The following is a 20,884-nucleotide window of genomic DNA, read 5'->3' on the forward strand; positions in this document are numbered from 1 at the left end:
AAACGGTGCAAGTAAAGCTCCCATTTTATTTGCAATTGCCTGTCCTGCTGATGGCATTTGTAATTCAGTCTATTTAGGCAAGCGGGCACTGTGGCTAATTAGCCCGATAACAGACGATGTTGCTTCAGCTCCCATGTCTTTTAAAAAGATAGTAATCTTGAAGCCTAATTATTGGACAGCAACAACGGATCTGCCAGTGAGAACAGACCTTTTGGGCGGACAGAAGAGAACTGTCCCAAAAAAAGTCCCTAAAGCCCCCAGCACGATCCAGGTTGTCAGAAATGTTAAGGATATCAGAGCCCCATCATCCGCACCCTCGTTGTGATCACTCCCTTTCTGTTTCACTGGGATCATCGCGTGGGTGGACGATGGGGATTGGGTTGTTTTTTTTTAATGTTTCTGACAATTATGAACAGTTATCACAATTATCCCGTCTGATGATATCGAAATATGTGAATCTGCAAGTGCTGCTAAAAAAATCTTATCCGAGCCATTTAATAGATCGTTAATCGAATGGAAACTATTTTTGAAATACCACGCTAGACTGTTTTATTAGCAGGAACATAATACGATATGTTTAGGAGGAAACAGGTCCGTTTAGAAAATACAGTGCAAAACTGAGACGGGGCGGAGGAGGGGGGAGGGGGGGGGGGGTGATTATACACCCACAGCACTGCATTTGGCATCCTACCAAAAATTCTGTCCCGACACTATGTAATATTATCCGGGATGCATCAAGCGCCCTCACCTCAAATTAAGCTTTAAAATTGGACATTTGGGGGATGAGTTGTACTTTCTTGAAATGAAAAAATGCTGCTCAAGGTAAGCATTCGAGCTGTAAGCGAAATAAGCAATTAACCCCACACGTCATTTTCAATGTAATTAAATAAAGAGAGTGTACATTAAATTAAATTAAATAAGCTGAGTGTACAGTCTGGACATGCCAGCCCAGGCAACATGACCGCCTGATACACGATAGAAGACGGCCAAAGACCCCATCATCAAACAGCCAACTGTGGCACCCCTTGATTTCTTTACGTACAGACTTGGAAACAAATAAACATCAACTTTAATATGAGTGAACACTAACCGTGGTTTTGACTGGTACGTAAAGGACCTGTTTGCCACCTCCAGCCTTTAGCTCCTCCGACGATCCCAGCTGGAACCCTTTCGATTTCACCCAGAATTTAAATTTGGCGTTATCTGCAGAACTGGGTTCCACTCCGCTCAGAAATTGGACGATGCGATCGTATTTCTTACGGGTGACCGTCTTGGTTTTGCCGGAGTCCCCATATGTCTTCAAACACCACTCCTGGAACTGACGGTACAGGTCCCGGTCGCTGCTGTCCCGTGCGGCCGCTTTGTTCTCCATAATAGCCCAAGAGCCTGGGACTCGAGTGTGGGGCTAATGTATGGACTTTACACCTGGATGGTCCAAATGGAGTCAACAATATACCGGAAAAGGGTGTTAACCGACAAATCCGAATAGCGATGCTATTTTATTAAATCTACATTCATATTTTTAAATAATAAATAAATGATCAATGTAACAGACCGTGCAATGCACATAGGCAAAGTGTCTGCAAAGAGGGCGATGCGGCCGGAGCCAGCTCTGGTAGCAGTTTTTTAAATTTTTGTTCTTACCCCGTTGGTACCGTTAGCAGCACAGCACTGCCCTGCCGCCCTTGCCCTGATCGGTTCCGCCCGCGGGACCGTGCTGCTGTCTCTCGGCGTGCAGAGTGGAGGCGAGCAGATCATGCGCCGCGCTCTCTTCTCGCTCTCCCTCTTGCGCTCGCTCGCTCCCTCCCTCCCTCTCTCTCTCCCTCTCTATCCCCCTCCCTCCCTCTCTCCCTCCCTCCCTCCCGGCCCCCCCGAGCTGCCACAGACGGAGCGCCAGCGCCGGGTTTCCCCGCTCCGCCAGCTCTCCCCCTTTCCCGTCTCCAGCCTCGCCATTGGGCGGCGGAACAAAAGTTTCTCTGGCGACGGCCAATCAATGATGTCACGTACAGCTGTCCCATTTAGGAATACAGTGCAACACGCATGCCTCCTGCACTCCGGCAGCAGCGCGCAATCAACAGCTGATACAGGTGGATCCGCAACACACACATTGCTTTTTCCAAATAATTCATTTTGGTTATATATTTGGAATAAAAATATATCAGGGCGAGAGGTAAAACGACACAACAATCTGAAGAAGTGTCTCTACCAGAAACGTCACCCATTCCTTCTCTCCAGAGATGCAGCCTGTCCCGCTGAGTTACTCCGGCATTTTGTGTCTATCTTCGGTGTAAACCCATAATCAAATTATGTTCGAACTGCAACCGACAACCTCAAAACAAGCTCCGAACTGCATCGGCTTGGTTGTCTGTGAATTATTATTGTTTGTTTTTTATATGTACTAAATTTATTTTTAGTTTATAATATATATAATATAACAATTACAGCACGGAAACAGGCCATCTCGACCCTTCTAGTCCGTGCCGAACACGTATTCTCCCCTAGTCCCATATACCTGCGCTCAGACCATAACCCTCCATTCCTTTCCCGTCCATATAACTATCCAATTTATTTTTAAATGATAAAAACGAACCTGCCTCCACCACCTTCACTGGAAGCTCATTCCACACAGCCACCACTCTCTGAGTAAAGAAGTTCCCCCTCATGTTACCCCTAAACTTCTGTCCCTTAGTTCTCAAGTCATGTCCCCTTGTTTGAATCTTCCCTACTCTCAGTGGGAAAAGCTTATCCACGTCAACTCTGTCTATCCCTCTCATCATTTTAAAGACCTCTATAAAGTCCCCCCTTAACCTTCTGCGCTCCAAAGAATAAAGCCCTAACTTGTTCAACCTTTCTCTGTAACTTAGTTGCTGAAACCCAGGCAACATTCTAGTAAATCTCCTCTGTACTCTCTCTATTTTGTTGACATCCTTCCTATAATTAGGCGACCAAAATTGTACCCCATACTCCAGAATTTGCCTCACCAATGCCTTGTACAATTTTAACATTACATCCCAACCTATACTCAATGCTCTGATTTATAAAGGCCAGCACACCAAAAGCTTTCTTTACCACCCTATCTACATGAGATTCCACTTTCAGGGAACTGTGCACAGTTATTCCCAGATCCCTCTGTTCACCTGCATTCTTCAATTCCCTACCATTTACCATGTACGTCCTATTTTGATTTGTCCTGCCAAGATGTAGCACCTCACACTTATCAGCATTAAACTCCATCTGCCATCTTTCAGTCCACTCTTCCAACTGGCATAAATCTCTCTGTAGACTTTGAAAATCTACTTCATTATCCACAACCCCACCTATCTTAGTATCATCTGCATACTTACTAATCCAATTTACCACACCATCATCCAGATCATTGATGTACATGACAAACAACAGTGGACCCAACACAGATCCCTGTGGCACCCCACTAGTCACTGGCCTCCAACCTGACAAACAACCATCCACCATTACTCTCTGGCATCTCCCATTCAGCCACTGTTGAATCCATCTTGCTACTCCACCATTAATAGCCAACCTTTGAACCTTCTTAACCAACCTTCCATGAGGAACCTTGTCAAAGGCCTCACTGAAGTCCATATATACAACATCCACTGCTTTACCCTCATCAATTTCCCGAGTAACCTCTTCAAAAAATTCAAGAAGATTAGTCAAACATGACCTTCCAGGCACAAATCCATGTTGACTGTTCCTAATCAGACCCTGTTTATCCAGATGCTTATATATATTATCTCTAAATTTGCCCACCACAGACGTCAAACTAACAGGTCTATAATTGCTAGGTTTACTCTTGGACCCCTTTTTAAACAATGGAACAACATGCGCAGTACGCCAATCCTCCGGCACTATTCCCGTTTCTAATGACATTTGAAATATTTCTGTCATAGCCCCTGCTATTTCTACACTAACTTCCCTCAATGTCCTAGGGAATATCCTGTCCGGACCTGGAGACTTATCCACTTTTATATTTCTCAAAAGTGTCAGTACTTCCTCTTCTTTGAATCTCATAGTTTCCATAGCTACTCTACTTGTTTCCCTTACCTCACATAATTCAATATCCTTCTCCTTGGTGAATACCGAAGAAAATAAATTGTTCAATATCTCCCCCATCTCTTTTGGCTCTGCAGATAGCTGTCCACTCTGACTCTCTAATGGACCAATTTTATCCCTCGTTATCCTTTTGCTATTAATATAGCTGTAGAAACCCTTTGGGTTTACTTTCACCTTACTTGCCAAAGCAACCTCATATCTTCTTTTAGCTTTTCTAATTTCTTTCTTAAGATTCTTTTTACATTCTTTATACTCCTCAAGCACCTCATTTACTCCATGCTGCCTATAATTATTGTAGATCTCCCTCTTTTTCCGAACCAAGTGTCCAATTTCCCTTGAAAACCATGGCTCTTTCCGATTTTTACTATTTCCTTTCAACCGAACAGGGACATAAAGATTCTGTACTCTTAAAATGTCACCTTTAAATGTACTCCATTTCTCTTCCACATCTTTCCCATAAAACAAAATGTCCCAATTTACTCCTTTTAAATCCTTTCGCATCTCCTCAAAGTTAGCCTTTCTCCAATCAAAAATCTCAACCCTAGGTCCAGTTCTGACCCTCTCCATAATTATATTGAAACTAATGGTATTGTGATCACTGGTCCCGAACTGTTCCCCAACACATACCTCTGCCACCTGACCCGTCTCATTTCCTAACAGGAGGTCCAGCACCGCCCCTTCTCTAGTAGGTACTTCTATGTATTGCTGCAAAAAACTATCCTGCACACATTTTACAAACTCCAACCCATCCAGCCCATTTACAGAATGTGTTTCCCAGTCTATGTGTGGAAAATTGAAATCTCCACAATCACTACCTTGTGCTTACTACTAATATCTGCAATCTCCTTACATATTTGCTCTTCCAATTCTCGCTCCCCATTTGGCGGTCTATAATACACCCCTATAAGTGTTGCTACCCCTTTCCCATTTCTCAGTTCCACCCAAATAGCCTCCCTAGACGAGCCCTCTAATCTATCCTGCCAAAGCACTGCTGTAATATCTTCCCTGATAAGCAATGCAACACCTCCACCTCTTGCCCCTCCAATTCTATCACACCTGAAGCAACGAAATCCTGGAATATTTAGTTTCCAATCACAGCCCTCCTGCAACCATGTTTCACTGATTGCCACAACATCATACTTCCAGGTGTCAATCCAGGCTCTAAGTTCATCCACCTTTCTTACAATGCTCCTAGCATTAAAATATACACATTTAAGAAACCCACCCTCTCTTATTCTCTGTTTATTGCCTTTTTCTTCTCTCTCCCCTACATTTTGGGTCAGAGTGCTACCATTCTCTGCCTCCTGCCTCACACACTGACTGCTAGCTTTCCCAATTTGAGTCCCTCCCCCCAACCATACTAGTTTAAAGTCTCCCCAGTAGCCTTTGCAAATCTCCCCGCCAGGATATTGGTCCCCTTCGAGTTCAAGTGCAACCCGTCCTTTCTGTACAGGTCGCACCTTCCCCAAAAGAGGTCCCAATGATCCAGAAACTTTAATCCATACCCACTGCACCAGTCCCTCATCCACTCATTTATCCTCCACCTCGCTCCATTCCTACTCTCACTGTCGCGTGGCACAGGCAGTAATCCTGAGATTGTTACCTTTGCAGTGCTTCTCCTTAACTCTCTACCTAACTCCCTAAATTCTTCTTTCATGACCTCTTCTCTTTTTTTTACCTATGTCGTTGGTACCTATATGTACCACAACTTCAGGCTCCTCTCCCTCCCATTTCAGGATTTCTTGGACCCGTTCAGACACATCCCTGACCCTGGCACCAGGGAGGCAAACTACCATCCGGGTCTCTTGTCTGCGTCCACCGAATCGCCTATCCGACCCCCTGACTATAGAGTCCCCTATTACAATTGCCCTCCTCTTCTTTTCCTTACCCTTCTGAGCAACAGGACCGGTCTTTATGCCAGAGGCCCGGCCGCTGTCGCTGCCCCCAGTTTATTCTGGTGTTTACAGAATTTCATGTTTATACATCTGTTGTACTGCTGCAAGAATTTCATTGTTCCTTTTCGGGACATATGACAATAAAACACTCTTGACTTGACTCTTACTATTTAATTATGTTTCTATTTAATATAATAAATATGAGTGAGATTTACCTCCATATTAAATAAAGTCTTAAGAAGGCTGCAAACATATGTTTGGGTCTTAAAATATTAGATAAATAGATTCATTGTTCAGAGCTTATTTTCTTTGATAGGCCCTCAGTGTTGAAGGTTGTTTAATTCCACCTCAATTCAGTGCTTTGTGGTGACTGATGTGTGGGCTGCGTTTAGTTTAGTTTAGTTTATTGTCATGTGTACCGAGGTACAGTGAAAAGCTTTTGTTGCATGCTATCCAGTCAGCAGAAAGACAATACATGAATACAATCGAGCCATTTACAGTGTATGGATACATGATAAGGGAATTACGTTTAGTGCAAGGTTATGCCAGAAAAGTCCGTTCAAGGATAGTCCGAGGGTCACCAATGAGGTAGATACTTGTGTTCTTTCCGTGTTTGCTTCCTGGTCACTTAGTGAATTCAAGCTCCATCCAAGACTGCATTAATTCGCAGAGAATTGCGGACCTAGCTCAGACCATCATACAAACCAACCTCCCTTCCATTGACTCAATTTATACTTCACACTGCCTCGGCAAGGCCAGCAGCATAATCAAGGACAAGTCTCACCCTATCTTTTTCCCCCTCTCCCAACAGGAAAGAGGTACACAAGTGTGTAGATGCACACCTCTAGATTCGGGGACAGTTTCTTCCCAGCTGTTATCAGGCAACTGATCCATCTATCAACAACCAGAGAATGGTCCTGAGCTACTATCCTTCTCACTGGAGACCCTCAGACTATCTTTAATCAGATTTTACTGGACTTTATTTTGCACTAAATGTTATTCCCCTTATCATGTATCTGTACACTATGGATGGCTCGATTGTAATCATGTGTAGTCTGGTGACTGGTTAGGACACAACAAAAGCTTTACATTGTACCTCGGTACAGGTGACTATAAACTAAACTCAACTAAATCATCATAGAGAGTGCTCATTGTAAGTACTCATTGCCTTTGCCGATTCTTCCCCATCTTGAGGGATCACAAGCCATGAGTTCCCATAAATTGGCGGGTATGATGCATCTTTCATAAAGATTTTCAGAATTATCCCTAAGCATTTTCTTAACATACCTAAAACATGCAAAGCTGAGGTTAGATTGGTTCTTTTGAGATTTTATTTCAGATTTCCAACAGCAACAGCAGTTTACTTGATTTTACTATTTACACATTTGGTTCTTTTGGGAGCCTGGTGTCAGTATGCAGACAACGTGGCTGACAACCACTGCTAGTTGAGGGAAAACAGGTTGCTGGATATTTTGGTCTGAGAGAAGACACTGACATTACCTCATTTGTTCTGCTAATGGGCTAGGAGGATTTGGAGAGATTACATTGTTGGTACTTCTTTACTGCTTAAGTGCCTGAGCATGATTTCTACCAACTTGGGGGGGGGGATATTGCATATCAGCTGCCAATTGGACTTGTCAGAACAAGATCTTGGCTCATTGCAAAGGAGATCCCTGACAATTGGTTGTGCTGCTGGAGGGGCTTGAATGCCCACATGTACTCCATGTATATATGTGCATACTCTTTTCTCACACATATATGGATGCTGAACATTTTGCTTTTGTCCAGTCTACTACTCAGCAAATTATCTTCTTTGTTACACCAATCTCTACCTCCCATACCCCATCTGTCTCACTCATTCATCCCTTGCTCTCTTTTCCTCCCCTCCTCCAACCCTTCATCCTCTCCCATTCTTCCATGGCTCTTCCTTTCCCTCTTCATACACTCCACCTCAACCTTTTCACCTCACCCCAGCTCCTCCCCCACATCCACTCCACTCCAATCACCAGTCATTTCTACTTCCTGGGGATGAGGTGCTGCTGATCAGTGTCTTGATCACCTACCCATTGAATCCAGTTCCAGCACCATCAGACACTCCCTACCATACAGGGTCAAATCTGATGTTCTTAAAATAATTTCAGAAGAAGGGTTTCGGCCCAAAACGTTGCCTATTTCCTTCACTCCATAGATGCTACCAGACCCGCTGAGCTTCTCCAGCACTTTTGCCTACCTTCATAAACAAACTTGCTTGATGATATTCCCCATCTTTTTAGCTTGAACAGTTTTGGAAACTGAGGGGAATAATGACAAGCAATACTATCTTAATCTTACAGATAAATGTTTTAATTATGAAAATACAGCACTATGCACAGAGCCTAATCAAATATTGAACAAAAGTACAACTTCAGAAAAAAACCATTAAATGGTTTAGAGTCACAGAGTCATAAAGCATGGAAACAGGCTCTTTGACCCAACTCATCCGTACTGACCAAGATATCCATCTAAGCTAATCTAATGTATCCACGTTCCACATTTGGCCTATCTGTCTATCTATATATTACTAAAACTCATCTTGTTTGTTTCTATGCGTGTGTGTGTCTGTCTGCCTATGTGATCCCGGAACTACGCCAAAACGATACATGATAGCGCAACAATTTTTGGACCACCTTACTCACAATAAGCGAGTTCGGTATTCCATCTGCGCATGCCCAGGTCATAGGTCATGCTATAAACATTCTCGGCAACGATGGTGCTGCGTTGTGTGCAGGCTTGCGTTTTGTCCATGGTCTGGGTCGGGCCTGGCTCTCCGTCGCTGCGGGTGGTGTTGAGTTGCTGCTGGGCCCTCCCCGTCTCCTCTCGGGTGTCCCGTCCCTGTCCAGAAGTGTCCGGCAGCACTTGCGGCACCAGGGGCCCGGATTCGATCCTGGCTGTGGATGAGGCGCAGGTCTGTGTGCCAAGAATGCAGCTGCAGTCTGCAGCTGCCGAGAATGTCTCTCCACCGGTCCAGTCTCTCCCCTTGTCTCCCACTAGCATCTGCCTCCGCTCTCCCGCTACCTGGCATCCCCGTTCCTAAGATTAAATATATTTTTACACATAAATCATGAATAAAGATAAGAATTTACATACAGTTTATGCAGCCAGCGCTTTGTTCGCTTTTTCTTTATAGCGAGTGACCTTTGACAAATCCCATGTTTCCTTGCATTTTTCAGAATACCGAACTCGCTTATTGTCCTGTGGTGTGGTGTATCAAGTTTTGTTCAGATTGATGGTATATTTTACAAATTATTCACATTTTTAACTTTACAAAATCCCACTTTGAGAAACATTTCTTCCATCTGCACTGGCAGTTACAGCTATGATATCACAATGGGTTTGAAGCCCTGCCTGCAACAATGTTGCAATCCCAGGACACTGAGTCCTGCCAGCCCTAGCAAGTGCAATTGCATTTTTTTTAAAGTTTAAAATGAGGGAGGGTGGATAAGGGGAAATGAGCAGCCCCTGCACAGTTAGGGGCTATGGGTGAGTGGTGGAATATTGTGTTGGTGAACTGGTTGCATTGGGGGACCAGGCCTCCTGTGGGGGCTATGGGTGAGTGGTCAAATATTGCGTTGGGGGACCAGGCCTCCCATGTGACAGGGACCCAATGTGTCCCACTTGGCCTAGTATCCCTCTAATCTTTCTTATCCACATACCTTATTGTCTTTTAAGTGTGGTTATTGTACACATCATGCTGCCTCGGGGAAAGCAGCCAGTGTAGTCAAGAACCATTTTCACTCTGGTCATTCAGTCTTCTCCCCTCTACTGTTGGGCATGGACCACCAGATTCAGGAACAGCTTCTTCCCCGTTGTTTCAGACTACTGACTGACACTCCCATTAGCTAGGGCGTAGTCCTAATCTTCCAATTTAACTCACTATGGACCTTGCACTTTTTTTACCTCACCAACTCTGTAACTATAATACTATAATGATACAGCACTATGGATTATTCTCTTTGCAAAGAGGAAGAAGATTGAACTTTATTACTTTCCATCACAGTGAGGAATGTGGAATCCACTGTGGTGGATGTTTATGTTAACTTTTATGTGGTTGTGTTTTGTTGATTTTCACTTAGTATGGCTGTATGATAACTCATATTTCACTGTACCTTAATTGGTACATGTGACAATAAACTAACCTTGAAACCTAGCACTTGTGTATAGCTCAACAGCATTCATGGACTGTATGATTTGAATGGATAGTTTGCAAACATAGCTTTTTACCCTGGTACACATGACAATAATAAACTAATACCTATGAATTCTCATAGCATCAGATTTAATCTGGGCAAAGAGCCCTCAGCCCAATTCCCGCCTACTATCCACATTCATCTGCACATTGTACATTTGCAAGAAACACTGTAACTTGTAAGGGTACAGAATGTGCAGAGGTAAGGGGCCTTCAATAGCACCCAGAGGTTTAGTAGTACCACATCTGGTCAAGTCCTGAAGGAGACAGCTCCCTGTTTAGGTCTGTAGTAGTTGAACCAGCACGAGAGTCAGAGTTGCACAGCATGGAAACAGATCTTTTGGCGCAATTTGTCCATGCCGACCAAGTTGGCATACTGGGATTATACCATTTGCCTGCATTTGGCCCATCGCCTTCCAAACCCTTACTATCCATATGTCTTTCCAAATGTATTTTGAAAGTCACACTTGTATCACTTCTATAACTTCCTCAGGTAGCTCATCTCAGATACAGGTTACACTAAAAAAGTGATTCAGAATCATATAGCATGGAAATGGGCCCTTCGGCCGAACCTGTCCATGCCGACTAAGGTGCCCCATCTATGCTCATTGTTGGGTCCATATCCCTCTAACATTTCCTATCCATGTACATGCCCAAATATATTTTAAATGTTGTTATGATACCTACCTCAACTATCTCCTCTAGCAGTTCATTCTATACCCACCACCCTCTGTGTAAAACAGGTTCCTATTAAATCTTTCCTCTCTCACAAACCTATGTCCTCTGGTTCTTGATTCTCGTACTACGGGGGAAAGACATTGACCCCATCTATTCCCCTCAAGATCACCCCTTTACATTAGGACTAGGAAAACCCAGTCAATTCTTAACTGGGAGACACATAGTCAATATTAGAGAAATTGAAAAATTTCAGTAATATCACCTTATTGTTTTTACAGGCAGCTGCAATCTCTCTGCACATCTGTTGCTCTAATTCATACTAAATATTGGAGGGTCTATAATACAGTCAAATCAAAATGATAATTCCCTTCTATGTCTAAGTTCTGCCCATATGGCCTCATTGGATGATCTCCCAGGATTATCCTCTCTGAGCACTGGAGTCATGTCCTCCCTAATCAGAAAGGCAACCACTGTCGTCTCTTATTTCCATCTCTATCAGGCCTGTAGCATTTATACCCTGGAACATTGAGTTGCCAGTCTTGCACGCCTCAGCAATATTTCGCTTATGGTTATAATATTCCAGTCCCCCGAGACAATCCATACCCTCATTTCAACTACCTTATTTGTTAAGCCTCTAGCACTGAAATAAATAGTTTAAACCACTGATCTTTCCTCGCATTTCGCCGTGCACCTGCTTGTCCAGTCTGATAAATTTTATTCTCTTTGACTACAGTGTTTGCCCCCAACTTCTCACCTGCCTTCATTCTGCTCTGGGACCCTCCCCTATCAATCTAATTTAAGCCTTCTTGTGTGGCACCAGCAATCTCCCTTCCAGAATATTGGTTCCCTTCACTTCAGATGCAACCCGTTGAGATCCCAATGATCCAAAAACTAGAGCCCTACCCCTTGCACCAGCACTTCCGCATTGTATTCATCTGATCGATCCTTCTATACCTTAGGAGCGCAGTGGCTGAGTTGCTGCCTTACAGAGTCAGAGACCCGGGTTCAATCCTGACTACGGGTGCTGTCTGTACGGAGGTTGGATGTTCTCCCCGTGACCTGCGTGAGTGCTCCGGTTTTCTCCCACACTCCAAAGACGTACAGGTTTGTAGGTTATTTGGCTTTGGTAAAATTGTAAATTGTCCCTAGTGTGTGTAGGATAGTGCTAGCGTGCGGCGATCACTGGTTGGCGCGGATTCGTTGGGCGAAGGGACTGTTTCGGTGCTGTCTCTAAACTAAACTAAACCTGCTCTCCGTACGAGTCGGGCTACAGGTGTCTGGTGAACGACATTCTTGCCTATGGTGAGGTGAACGACCTAAGCCTCAACACAGACAAGACAAGAGAAATAATAATGGACTTCAGAAAAAATCCACCCCCCCTGCAGCCCCTTATCATCAAGGGGACTGTGGTGGAGAGGGCTGACAGTTACAGATACCTGGGATTACAAGTAACATCAGATCTGAACTGGACTTTGAACACTGCTGCCACAGTGAAAAAAGCCCAGCAGAGACTGTACTTCATCAGGCTGCTCAGAAAAGCTGGTCTGCACTGTCGCCCTCTCACCCAGGTCTACAAAGGACTGATAGAGAGCATCCTCACCACAGGCATCACGGTGTGGTATGGAAACACCACACAGACAGAGAGGAAGGCTCTGCAAAGAGTCATAAAGACTGCAGAGAGGATTATCAGAACGGAACTCCCCTCCATAGACACAATCTACACACAGCGCTGTCAAAAAAGGGCAGAGAGAATCATCAGAGACACACTACATCCAGCTCACTCCCTGCTCAAACACAAAAACTGCACATACAACCTCAGGCACAGACGAGCGGACAGCATCGCCACAAACAGAACACGCTTTTTTAAGAGCTTCTTCCCTGCCACAGTGAGACTCTTGGCCAAAACAAAATGAACTGATGTCCTGACCTACCTCATATCATATCATATTATATCATATTATATTGTCTCCTGGGCCTGTGCAATTTACAATGCAATCGACACTTTTATATAGGGTTTGTGCAATTTACAATGTTCTCACTTTCCCCTTTATATAGGGTTTTAGGCACTTTCTTTTTTATTTTTAGAGAAGTATATGTTTTTATAGATTATGTGTCTTTCTGTGTGTCTTTTTAATTTGACAACTTGACTCTCTGAACAACCGCACAAGAGTTCCTATGTGTGTAAGCACAAATGGCAAATAAAGTTTTTGACCTTTGACCTCTTACTGTCACGTGGCACTGGGTGTAATCCATAGATTATCACCCTCGAGGTCCTGTTTTTTAACCTCCTTCCTTTATTTACTCTGCAAGACCTCACCCTTTCCCATCCTATGCCATTGGCACCGATGTGCTCAACAACATCTGGATGCTCTCCCTCTCCCTTAAGAATGATTTGCAGCTGCTCAGAGACTCCCTGGACCCTGCCACCAGGGAGGCAATACGCCATCCTGGAGTCAGTCTACAGCATTCAAGTCAAACGATCCCGAGCGACACAAGAAATCTACTGTATGTACGACCTTCGCAGAGCCATTAGGAATGCGAAGAGGGAATTCCACACAAAGCTGGAGTCCCATGACAATGACCCATAGATTGTAGAAACAAGGAACTGCAGATGCTGGTTTACAATACTGCGACATATTGCTGGAGTAACTCAGCATCTCATGCAGCATCCCTGGAGAACTCGGATGGGTGACCTTTTGGGTCGGGACCCAAGCAGTCCTTCCTGGCAATACAGAGGTCCACGTGAATCTCTTCTAAACTCATCTACTGCATCTGGTGTCCCAATATGGCCTCCTACACATTGGCGAGACCAAGCATAGACTCGGCAAACGTTTCACCAAAGACTTATGCATGGTCTGTCAAAGCCCACTGGCTCTCCAGTATACTAACCATTTTAACTCCTCCCATTCCCATGCTGACCTTTCTGTCCTGGGCCTTTTCCATTGCCAGAGTGAGGCCACAGGCAAACTGGAGGAACAGCACCTCATATTTCGCTTGGGTAGCTTGCAATCCAATGGTATGAACATTGAATTATCCAATGTTAGGTAACTACATCACCCTCCCCCTCTCCACTTCTCCCCCCACCCGTCTCCCCTGTGCCCACACTAGACTCATATCTTCCTCCCCTCCCCCTCCACCTACATTCCTTTCTCTGGCATCACAATTTACAATCTTCAATCCTTGTCTCACACTGTCTTTTCATCTCTCGCCTTTGTTCAACCATCTGCCATTCAAAAAACCCTCCTTACTTGTATCAACCTATTACCTGCCAAGCTGTCCTGCCCCTCCTCTCTTCCAACTTTCTTCACCTCCATACAATCAGTCTGGTCCCAACCCAAAACATCACCTATCCCTGTTCTCCAGACACGCTGCCTGACCCGCTGAGTTATTCCAGCACTTTGTGTCTTCCCCCATAGATTGTAGCAAGGCATGCATACCATAATGGACTATAAAGCCAAGGCGGTCAATATCGCTGGCAGCAATGGATCGCAGTCTCCTCAGGAAGCAGAGGCATTGGTGTGCCTTCTAGGCTGTCGCAAAAATGTGGTTGGTCCACGACAGATCATAGGTAATATTAATCTATTACCAAAAAAGAAATGTAAGCTCTCACCCAGTTCGGCTTCTACACCATTGATGCTGATTGGGGCATGTACTCCACCATGCTTCTGAAAGTCAATAACTAGTTCCTTCATCTTGCTGACATTAATATCTTGCTGACATTACGGGAGAGGTTACTGCCCTCACACCATGTCACTAAGTTCTGTATCTCCTTCCTGTACTTCGTCTCATAATTGTTTGTGATTTGGCCCGCCACAGTCCAGGTATGCCCTGTTCACAAAGTGCAGGAGAAATATAATGCAGTCAAAATCTGAAGAGATGGAAGATGTCATCAACAGTGCTATCAAATGGCATTTGCTAATAACATACACATTGGTGCTTATTTTTGGGTTACATCAGTACAATGTAACTAGAATAAACCAATACCTCTTATTGAGGTGTATAAAATCATGCGAGGAACAGATCGGGTAAATGCAGTCTCTTACCCAGAGTAGGTGGTTCGAGGACCAGAGGACATAGGTTTAAAGTGAAGGTGAAAAGGTTTAATAGGAATCTGAGGGGTAACTTTTTTTTACACAAAGGTTGTGGGTGTATGGAACAAGCTGCCAGAGGAGATAGTTGAGATAGGGACTATCCCAACTTTTAAGAAATAGTTAGACAGCTACTTGGATAGGACAGGTTTTGAGGGATATGGACCAAACTCGGGCAGGTTTGACTAGTGTAGCTGAGGCATGTTGGCTGGTGTGGGCTGGCGTGAGTCACTATGACTCAGTTACATCACCAACACTTTCCTTCAACCATAAGATTAAATTCAGGGAAATCAAAAGTGGGCACGTTTGCTAAAGATTTCACAGTGCTTTTACAACTGCTGAGCAAATGACAGTTCATACATGCATGAAGCAAGATCCAGATATAATTTAACCACGAGCTGATAAACGGCAAGTAGCATCTGCATCATCTCCAACAAAGGAGAATCTAACCACCTGCCCTTGACATTCAATGATATACTTTGCTGAGTCATCCACCTTCAACATTTCAGGGTTGCCATTACTCAGAAACTCAGATGGACCAACCATATAAATATACAAAAGATAGACACAAAAAGCTGGTCAGACAGCATCGCTGGAGAAAAGGAATAGGTTACAATTCGGGTCAAGACCCTTCTTCAGATCCGACCCAAAACATCACCCATTCCTTTTCTCCAAAGATGCTGTCTGACCCGCTGAGTTAAGTCACCTTTTTCTGTCTATGGTCAGTTTAAACCAGAATCTGCAGTTCCTTCCTACACATAAATACGCAGGTTACAAAACCAAATCAGAGGCTGGTCATCCTTTGGTGAATTATGTCATCTGTGAAATACAAGTCAGGAATGTGATGGAATTCTCTCCATCTGTGTGGATGTGTGTAGTTTCAACATCTCTCAAAAAAGTTAGATGTCATCAAGGACAAGGAACTCATTTGATTGGCACCACATCCACTACCCTAAACTTTAATTCATGACACCACTAGCAGACAATAGCTTAAATGAATACCATCTACAAAATGCACTGCAGTTGTTTACCAAGCCTACTCTGACAGCATCCATTAAAATGTTACCACTAAGGACAAGGCGTCCACTTGAACATTCCCTCCAAATCACAAACAATCCTGACTTGGAAATATATTGCTGTTCCTTCATTGTAACTTGCCTAAGTGAAATATTAATTCAGCAGCAATTATATTATTTGCTTTGGATGCTCCATTTTATTATATTAGGGTTTATTTTAAAATAAGCAGTTTGCTTCTGGACTTGGTGATTTCTAAGATCCTGTTAAACATTATTATCATGTTTCCAATCTGCAAGAGGGCAATTATCCCTAATTCCTGTGCCTTTTTAGGGCAGTTACATGTGCCAGACCATACAAGAATATGAAGACAAGGAAAAAAAGAAATGTCAGCCTGAAGAAGGGTCTTGACCAGAATCATCATTCTTACTCTGAGTTTTGTGTCTATCTTCGGTTTAAACCAGCATCGTCAGTTCCTTCCTACACAGGTCAATTTGGCCTTTTCATTAAATTGTAATACCCTGTTTGGGATTTATTCTGATTTTCTCACAACTCTAACTGCACTGTGGATGAAGCCAGCTCACCACAGCTTTCTCAAGGGCAATTAAAGATGCACAATAAATGTTGAGCTAGCCAAGGATGCCTAGATCCTGATGTATGGATTCAAAAGAATTACATTAGGCAGATCAGGGGCCAAATTTTAAGTTTTATAAGGCAGATCTAATTAGATATCAGGAACTGCATCCTTTTTCATGGAACAGTTGACTTCTAGAAGAAGAAACTTTGATGCAGTGGGCGTCGATTCACCAAATATCTTCAATAACAGTTGAATCTGCTTCTCATTCAACATTTTCTTGGCCAGTTATGGATATGCATCACATGAGGACAGAGGAGATTTGTTTAATCTGTCACCAGTTCGATGCAGACATTGTGGGCTGAAGAGCCTGTTCCCGTGCTGTACGGTTCTATGAAAGGAAATTATTTCCCTTGGATCTGATAATCTGTACATTAAGATTTTATAGGAGACTAGATTAAGTGGGACCCGTTTTATTCCACTTCAAGCAGGGTCCAAGGCCACCAAATTCAAATGCAGCTTCATACCATTTCATGCAGGGCGAAACCACCATAAAACCACACATAACACCAAACTCACAGTTCAGTAGACATTCAGTGTGTTCAGTTGATTCACAGCTCAGACAGAGTCATGACCTCTCCCTCCCCCATCATGCAGAGACTGAGCCACACCCACACTTCTGGGTTTTATAACCCCTCCCCCTCCCACCGGAAAAGGTGTGGCTTTCAGTGCGTGATTGACAGGAGAGATATTCACAACATTTTTTAAACACTAATAACACTTTTATTTTTAATTGATGGAAAGAATTCTCTGCACCTGCTCAGCAGAGGGGGGACAGAGTAAGATGGCCAAAAATCACAGCCGTAAGTGTAGCGTTTTATCTAAAATCAATATACAGTGCAAACAGGAAGTAAGTGCATTTGCAGTAGTGCCTTTTCACTTCAAGCCAAATCACCCAAGCCGCCATTTGCAGTAAGTAGGGCATTTCAACCTCAAGCCAAAGCACCCAAGCCACCATTTGCAGTAAGTAGTGCCTTTCAATTTCAAGCCAAAGCACCCAAGCCACCATTTGCAGTAAGTAATGCCTTTCAACTTCAAGCCAAAGCTCCCAAACAACCATTTGCAGGCAGTGCCTTTTTACTTCAAACAAACCATATTTTCATTTTCAAACCACATTAAGGGTACTCACAGTTGTGTGGACATTTGTTCAGTGTTATTCAGAGCTCAGAGAGACGTGACCCTTGGCTTCATCCATCTTGCAGAGAGCGAGTGAGGCACACCACTTCCTGGTTTTATAGTCCCTCCCCCTCCCTCCAGCAGAGGCAGCAGAGAGAATGGTGATTTTTTTAAACTTCAAGCCAAACCTCCCAAGGCACCATTTGCAGTAAGTAGTGCCTTTCAACTTCAAGCCAAAACACCCTAGCCACCATTTGCAGTAAGTAGTGCCTTTCAACTTCAAGCCATAGCTCCCAAGCCACCATTTGCAGTAAGTAGTGCCTTTCAACTTCAAGCCAAAGCTCCCAAGCCACCATTTGCGGTAAGTTGTGCCTTTCAACTTTAAACCAAAGCTCCCAAGCCACCATTTGCAGTAAGTAGTGCCTTTCAACTTCAAGCCAAAGCACCCAAAACAACCATTTGCAGGCAGTGCCTTTTTACTTCAAAAAAAACATATTTTCATTTTCAAACTACATTAAGGGTACTCACAGTTGTGTAGACATTTGTTCAGTCATTCAGAGCTCAGAGAGACGTGACCCTTGGCTTCATCCATCTTGCAGAGACTGAGTGAGGCACACCACTTCCTGGTTTTATAGTCCCTCCCCCTCCCTCCAGCAGGTGCAGCAGAGAGAATGGTGAGTTTTTTAAACTTCAAACCAAAGCTCCCAAGTCACCATTTGCAGTAAGTAGTGCCTTTCAACTTCAAGCAACGCACCCAAGTCACCATTTGCAGTAAATAGTGACTTTCAACTTCAAGCCAAAGCACCCAAGCCACCATTTGCAGTAAGTCATGCCTTTCAACTTCAAGCCAAAGCACCCAAGCCACCATTTGCAGTAAGTAGTGCCTTTCAACTTCAAGCCACCATTTGCAGTAAGTAGTGCCTTTCAACTTCAAGCCAAAGCACCCAAGCCACCATGTGCAGTAAGTAGTGCCTTTCAACTTCAAGTAAAATACCCAAGCCACCATTTGCAGTAAGTACTGCATTTCAACTTCAAGCCAAAGCTCCCAAGCCACCATTTGCAGTAAGTAGTGCCTTTCAACATCAAGCCAAAGCACCCAAAACAACCATTTGCAGGCAGTGCCTTTTTACTTCAAAAAAAACATATTTTCATTTTCAAACCACATTAAGGGTACTCACAGGTGTGTAGACATTTGTTCAGTGTTATTCAGAGCTCAGAGAGACGTGACCCTTGGCTTCATCCATCTTGCAGAGACTGAGTGAGGCACACCACTTCCTGGTTTTATAGTCCCTCCCCCTCCCTCCAGCAGGGGCAGCAGAGAGAATGGTGATTTTTTTTAACTTCAAGCCAAAGCTCCCAAGCCAAAGCTCCCAAGCCACCATTTGCAGTAAGTAGTGCCTTTCAACTTCAAGCCAAAGCACCCAAGCCACCATTTGCAGTAAGTAGTGCCTTTCAACTTCATGCCAGCATTTGCAGTAAGTAGTGCCTTTCAACCTCAAGCCAAAGCACCCAAGCCACCATTTGCAGCAAGTAGTGCCTTTCAACTTCAAGCCAAAGCACCCAAGCCACCATGTGCAGTAAGTAGTGCCTTTCAACTTCAAGCAAAACACCCAAGCCACCATTTGCAGTAAGTAGTGCCTTTCAACTTCAAGTCAAAGCTCCCAAGCCACCATTTGCGGTAAATTGTGCCTTTCAACTTTAAACCAAAGCTCCCAAGCCACCATTTGCAGTAAGTAGTGCCTTTCAACTTCAAGCCAAAGCACCCAAAACAACCATTTGCAGGCAGTGCCTTTTTACTTCAAAAAAAACATATTTTCATTTTCAAACTACATTAAGGGTATTCACAGTTGTGTAAACATTTGTTCAGTCATTCAGAGCTCAGAGAGATGTGACCCTTGGCTTCATCCATCTTGCAGAGATTGAGTGAGGCACACCACTTCCTGGTTTTATAGTCCCTCCCCCTCCCTCCAGCAGGTGCAGCAGAGAGAATGGTGATTTTTTTAAACTTCAAACCAAAGCTCCCAAGCCACCATTTGCAGTAAGTAGTGCCTTTCAACTTCAAGCAACGCACCCAAGTCACCATTTGCAGTAAGTAGTGACTTTCAACTTCAAGCCAAAGCACCCAAGCCACCATTTGCAGTAAGTCATGCCTTTCAACTTCAAGCCAAAGCACCCAAGCCACCATTTGCAGTAAGTAGTGCCTTTCAACTTCATGCCACCATTTACAGTAAGTAGTGCCTTTCAACCTCAAGCCAAAGCACCCAAGCTACCATTTGCAGTAAGAAATGCCTTTCAACTTCAAGCCAAATCCACCGCCACCATTTGCAGTAAGTAGTGCCTTTCAACTTCAAGCCAAAGCACCCAAGCCACCATTTGCAGTAAGTAGTTCCTTTCAATTTCAAGCCAAGCACCCAAGCCACCATTTGCAGTAAGTAATGCCTTTCAACCTCAAGCCAAAGCACCCAAGCCACCATTTGCAGTAAGTAGTGCCTTTCAACTTCAAGCCAAAGCATCCAAGCCACCATTTGCAGTAAGTAATGCCTTTCAATTTCAAGCCAAAGCATCCAAGCCACCATTTTCCGTAAGTAGTGCCTTTCAACTTCAAGCCAAAGCACCCAAGCCACCATTTGCAGCAAGTAGTGCCTTTCAACTTCAAGCCAGAGCACCCAAGCCACCATGTGCAGTAAGTAGTGCCTTTCAACTTCAAGTAAAACACCCAAGCCACCATTTGCAGTAAGTAGTGCCTTTCAACTTCAAGCCAAAGCACCCAAGCCATCATGTGCAGTAAGTAGCGCCTTTCAACTTCAAGCCAAAGCACCCAAACAACCATTTGCAGGCAGTGCCTTTTTACTTCAAACAAACCATATTTTCATTTTCAAACCACATTAAGGGTACTCACAGTTGTGTAGACATTTGTTCAGAGCTCTGAGAGACGTGACCCTTGGCTTCATCCATCTTGCAGAGACTGAGTGAGGCACACCACTTCCTGGTTTTATAGTCCCTCCCCCTCCCTCCAGCAGGGGCAGCAGAGAGAATGGTGATTTTTTAAAAAACATTAATATCTCTCTGATTTGTCATCGATGGGAAAAATCCTCCGCACCCGTAAGGCGGAGGGGGGCTCTGTGCGAGGTGGCCAAAAATGATGGCCATAGGTGGCGGCGTT

General features: G+C 44.0%; 1 protein-coding gene across 5 annotated transcripts in view; it reads right to left on the reverse strand.

The window, feature by feature from the left end:
* nol4 (nucleolar protein 4) overlaps positions 1–1,814 on the reverse strand; it is a 186,869-nt gene extending 185,055 nt beyond the window's left edge. For 4 of the 5 annotated variants that reach the window (XM_033019685.1, XM_033019682.1, XM_033019684.1 and 1 more), the window contains exons 1-2: positions 1,645–1,770; positions 1,091–1,425 (exon numbers count right to left, since the gene is read on the reverse strand). In XM_033019685.1, the coding sequence (XP_032875576.1) occupies positions 1,091–1,372 (282 nt within the window). In that variant the 5' untranslated portion in view covers positions 1,373–1,425; positions 1,645–1,770. Of the gene's footprint in view, positions 1–1,090; positions 1,426–1,644 lie in introns of all 5 variants that reach the window. The other variant, XM_033019683.1, reaches the window with a different exon arrangement.
* Between the last annotated feature and the right edge of the window lie 19,070 nt (positions 1,815–20,884).

This window comes from Amblyraja radiata, chromosome 4 (genome assembly GCF_010909765.2).
Source record: "Amblyraja radiata isolate CabotCenter1 chromosome 4, sAmbRad1.1.pri, whole genome shotgun sequence".
Taxonomy (NCBI): domain Eukaryota; kingdom Metazoa; phylum Chordata; class Chondrichthyes; order Rajiformes; family Rajidae; genus Amblyraja; species Amblyraja radiata.